The following is a 5660-nucleotide window of genomic DNA, read 5'->3' as shown; positions in this document are numbered from 1 at the left end:
CAAACTGTTGCTTATTTACACATCCAGGAGATACAAAGCAACATTATCCTTCATTTGTAGTTAGGGTCTGGCTTCTGGCCACCAATTTAAGTTCAAAATGAAGTATCTCTTTGGCTTAAAATATCAAGTATACCTCACAACATAATATAGTTATATGATGAACCAACAAACATCTATTGCGATCCCACAAACACAGTGAGTGAAAAGAAAAGTTTGCCTGACAAAAAACACATTTCTTTGAGGTTGGTGTATTGGATATCCCCGGTCCCCGGAAGATTTCTGACTGCAGTGAAGATGGGAGTTTCTCAGACACTCAGATAATCCTTTAGGCATCCCCTCACCTCTCTTGTGTGTGTGTGTGTATGTGTGGCCATGTTGAGTATCAGACTCACGAAGCACTCTGCAGCGTCGTCCATGATACCCAGCTGAAAACGTTGTTCGTCTTGGAAAGTCTTGGCCAGAGCGCTCCGCAGTGCATCTGATGGCAGCACACGCTCACTGCTGAACTGGAACTGAGCAAAGATACTCTGCAAACACACACACACACAGAAATACATTAATTCTTTATTTCACTGCTCCAAATATATACTGTGCAATAACACTGCATTATTTGAGTGGAAACTTACAGTATGCGTCCATGCACGTAGACTGCATTTACGTCTTTGTGTGTTTATTTCAACTAAACTCTGAACACATTTGTCCTGTAAATCGGCCCCATGTTCTTTCAACTGACCCATAAAACAGAAACAGTGGAACTAGTTGTCAACTCGTCATGAACCAAAGTGCTGCACAACAAACCCAGACTGGACTAAAACAAACGCCACAGCCGAGCCGCACAGCTGGCCTCAATATCAGACCATATCAATAATAAATGGCATTTGTACTGCACTTTTCTCCGACAAAAACAGCTCTCAGAGTGCTTTGTAGCAGTAAAATAGAAACCAAATCAAACTGTTGCAGGGGGCTCAGAGAGAAAGCTAGGCCACTGAAGTGTGTTTTGAGGGCAGTGTTCAGAGCCTGGAGAGGAGGATCAGTCAGCTTGGCGAGGATGGGGATGTTTACTCTGTTTACATCCATGCAGGTCGAGGAGACAGCCAGATTATGACCCTATATAGCAGTGGTATCAAACTCAAATTGGCATGGGGACACTGCTGGTGTTGTCATCTCATAGGAGGTATGTACCTTTTTTGACTTATTTTATGCCAAATAACGAAATTTTTAAAAACAGAATCATGTGTTTAATTTTATATAAAGGGGTAGCTTAAATTCAATTCGGAAATGGCCCCCAGGTCGGCAGTTTGAGGTCCCTGCTATAAAGTTTTGTTATTATTTCACCTGCCATGGAGGTTATGATGTTGGTCCTATTTGTTTCTCCCATTAGTTAACAGGATATCTCAAAAACTACTTGACACATGTATATGAAATGTGGTAAAAGAGCGATTTATCCACACTAACTGTTTATTGGACTGGACTTCCACATATCATAGCTCCAAAACCACTGGTTACCTGCTTTTTATTTGCTTGTGACCCCCTACAACAAGGCAATGTAAACAGGTTTGAGAAGTTTGTAAGTCTTGAGTTTTCACCTCTAAAACTCACAACAGATGGTGTCATTTGAATAAATGTTCAAATTCTGAAAAGACAAAGCAAACCAAGAAAGATTACATAATGAGGTATCCATGTGGCTTTGGGGGTTAAGACACCAACAGTCTGACTCCTTTCCTGTCAACCTTCAATAATTAAATCAATTTTATATTATTAGATTAGTAATGAATACAGAAAGAGCTGAACTTTGTTTTACTTTTTTGCTTTCCTTTTAAGCATCTTGTGACCCTTCAGATTTATCTTGTGATCCACTGTAGAGGTCTTTGCCCACAGGTTGCAAATCACTGTCCTGAAGTCCTGGATTATTCCATATGAATATAATAAAGGCCACACATGTTCCCATATTAAATAATTTTGCAATGACAAATTCAACAAATTACATATACATAATAATTACAATGCATAAAATATGTGGTTGACCTGAAACTATTAATGTACTTGATATTGCATTTTGATATTTTAGTTTCTGATTATGTATTATTGCCACATTCTTGTGGGCGTGCCTATTTGACTCCAAACAATATGGTCAGAACTCACATTAAATTAGGCAAAATTCATCCTTTAGCAAAGCCCTAATATTCCTGCACAGTATTTAGATTTCTCCCAAACTACAGCGCTTTCACTGACATTTCAAAACATTTTGTTACTAAATGACACATTTAGATTATAGTGTTGCCTTGGTAAAGGTGTTCGTTTTCTGAGTACTTTATAGTTATTGTTATTGTCGTAAATAGCGGCAGTAATAGTAGTAGTAGTAGTAGTAGTAGTAGTAGTAGTAATAGTTTTAGTAGTAGTCTTGGGAATGACTCATGTTTTGCTCATGTGGGTTGATCTAGATTAATTTGTACTTTAAACGCTGTTAAGTCTAAACATGGATGCAAAAAGTAGCGTTCAGTTCAGGCAGAGGCAGCGAGAGTAACTAACTGAGTCTGGACTGCAGAGAGCTGCAGATGTCTAAAGAGGGAAAGATAAAAGCATGGGTAACTTTCTCCAGACTGCCAACGGATAAAAATGACCTAATTTTTTTGTTGGTAAGAATTCTCCACTGGAAAAAGCAAAACCGAGCCACTATTTTTGACCAACACTAAAACGGCCCAAGACAGAAATAAACACAAGTCATGTCAGAGCGGTGGTTGGTGCTCTGCTGGCTTTCTGTCCCAGCAGTAATTCAATCACTGATTAGATGGCTGGACTGAAAACCAGCAGGTGCTCTGTGTCCTGCAGACTGAGAAGCACAGTATTAAGTGACAGAAAGATATTCTCACACAGTCACACCTCATCAGCACACGTGTTTATGCACACACTGATGTAAAATCACACAGTTTCGTTGCAACCTTCATTTTATTCATGTTGATTTTATATTTTATTTAATTTGTTTGGTTTCTGTTTGGTTTGTTTTTATACTATCATTTTCTTTTCTTTTTTATATATATGTTGTTTTATCTACTGATTTGTGCCTTTAATGTATCGTAAACACACGGTATGTACAGAGCATCTATCCTGTGCATGTGAGTTAATGTAAGGATGGGATTGTGGGGATCAAAGTAGATGCTGAAAATCTGTCATATGATCTTGCTTCATTTTTATTTTATTTGTGTCATTTTTCTTAAGAAAACAATAAAGTATCCAGAACTGAAAAAAAGCAAGAATGACTAATGTGTATATTTTTTAATCAAATATTGATTAATGGGTCTAGAATCTGAAGTTACTGAATTCATTAAGGCAAATAATGGAACCATAATGTGTAATAAACTTGTTATTATAAGTGTTGCAGCAAAGTTATTTCAGTGACATTCTACAGTCAGCTTTGTATAAAGTTTTTAACAGCAATGTAATAAAATGTTAAAGTTTATTAATTGATGTTTATGTTTGTCGCTCACAACTCTGTCCCGAGCAACCAAGGGAAGCAGCTCACTGAACCAGCAACAAAGGAGTTTCAGTAAAAATATTAACATTTGGGACACACTGAACATTTGTTTGGACAGTGGATAAGAAGCTAATGCTGCAGGGGTGATGTGAGAAATGAATATGGATGTTTTATTACTTTCTCGACCATTAAAACATTTCAAAACTAAACTTTTAAGAGCCCTTTTAAGGAAGTGAGTGTTTGGTAATTGGAACACTGAGTGGAGTACTACTTCAAACAAAAATGTTTAAATAATATAACAAAATGATTTTAAGTTTAAATATTTTAAATTAGGGCTGCAACCAACGATTAGCAGTTTTCTTGAATAATATATTATTTGTTATTTGTTCACACCAAAAAATTTCAGATAAATAAGATTTTAAATTTGATGCCATAAAGAAACCAAAAAATATTTACTGGAGCTGTAATCACTGCAGCTCTATAAAGAATCCAAACTCAACATGGATAGAATTACAAAAGGTAATCGTGCAGAGGGTCCTACTATTATGTTACAGTTAAAAACACTCATAAACTGTTGTGATGTTAAGTACATGATGCACTGAGCGGATGTCAGACAGCAGTACTGATGGAAAATACAGCTCAGTCGAGTCTGGTGACAAGTGGGCTTTCAGTAGTTAACACAATGGCTCCATGTTAAGACAATGTGTGTAATTAGTAGTAGTTGTAAAAACACGGTTCAATAATCACAAGTCAATCAGTGCTTAGGAAAAAGGCCAATGTACGTAAAGTTAAGAACCCAAACCTAAAGATTATGTCCATATACAACCAGAGGAATCAAAAATAATTATCTTTACTGTCACATAAAATCATACACAGTACAACAAAGGGAAATTTGTCCTTTGCATTTATTCCATCCTAAGTACTGGGAAACTAGGAGCACTGGGCAGCCACTGCACAGCACCCGGGGGCCAACTCTGGATCGAAGCCAGTGGCTTGGTCAAGGGTTCTGACAGGTGAATAGCGTACATGTTCTGATGGTGGGGGAAACCAGAGCACCTGGAGGAAATCCACACAAACAAGGGGAGAACATGCAAACTCCACACAGAAATCAAACCCAGGGCCTTCTTAATGTGAGGCGACAGCGTTAACCACCGAGCCACTGTGCTGCCCTTACTAATTTACATTATCATCAAGACATTGAATGTATTAGCAAAATGTTTACTGCCAAAATGTATAAGGATAAGCATAATTGTCATTGTCAACATCAGTGTTTCTTTTTCCTCCCATATCCAGTCCCAGCATGTTCCGACAACTTAAAACAAGTGGTAAAGCTTAGGAAAAGATCTTGGACCTGTTTAGATATTGAAAAAGTCACTACGGACAAGAGTACACTGGTTTAGTATTGCACTCATTGTCAGACTACATTACCCACAATGCATCTCAACCGGGAAAGAATCTCAGATTTGGGTGTGTTATGCAAGTAGCAGCTCAGGTAGCCATGAGCCATTAGAGCAGAGCTGAGGAGCAAATGGCTTCATGCAACTTTTTCAATGTATGCAGTAACACTCCCGAAGACCTGCAAACCGACTTTGATGTGTAAAGTCGTAGAGTGGTAAAAATAAAAAAGTCTTTTAGTAGGCTAAACCTAACCACACAATGGGTGCAGGATGCACACTGTGGTCTCCAGTGTCACCACTTTCCAGCTTAACCTCTTCCCTTTGAATTTGGTGTAGTACTCTGTAAGGATGTCACATTTTCTGGATTTAAAAACCTTACAAACCTTTAGTCAGTGAATGTAATCCAGGAAATTAGTAGTATGTGCTCTGTAGGAGGACGGTTGAAGCACCTGTTGTTGCTGCCTGGATCTCTTCAACTGAATATGACTTTAAGTTCACTGGTAATGAGGATCTTCCAGCCAAGTATACTTCTCAAGTGAAGCCTTAACGTCCTTGCATTGTTTCCTGGACAAATTCTCATAGTTTTATTTTATGTTTTCATGTAACACTTCAGAACTCATATTTGACATTTCAGAATCAGTTTACCAAGATGGCTGTGATATGTGAGTGAAAATGTTATGAAACAATAAGCTTCAAGCCTGTGAGTGTGGCTGAGTGTGTGCAGGCTCAGGGTTGGCAATGGGAAAGGTAATGCAGTCGTACTGACAGTGAGCAGAGTGTGTGTGTGTGTG

General features: G+C 38.2%; 1 protein-coding gene across 1 annotated transcript in view; it reads right to left on the bottom strand.

Annotated features, from left to right (window-relative positions):
• usp54b (ubiquitin specific peptidase 54b) overlaps positions 1 to 5660 on the bottom strand; it is a gene marked incomplete in the record, with an annotated part of 66864 nt that overhangs the window by 36947 nt on the left and 24257 nt on the right. The window contains 1 exon segment of the mRNA XM_035669823.1: positions 393 to 527. Within this exon segment, the coding sequence (XP_035525716.1) occupies positions 393 to 527 (135 nt within the window).

The sequence above is a fragment of the Morone saxatilis genome, unplaced genomic scaffold (assembly GCF_004916995.1).
Source record: "Morone saxatilis isolate NCDOM2014 unplaced genomic scaffold, NCSU_SB_2.0 Contig1, whole genome shotgun sequence".
Lineage (NCBI taxonomy): Eukaryota > Metazoa > Chordata > Actinopteri > Moronidae > Morone > Morone saxatilis.
Note: the sequence above shows the minus strand (reverse complement) of the source record. Positions and strands in the feature narration are given on the sequence as shown.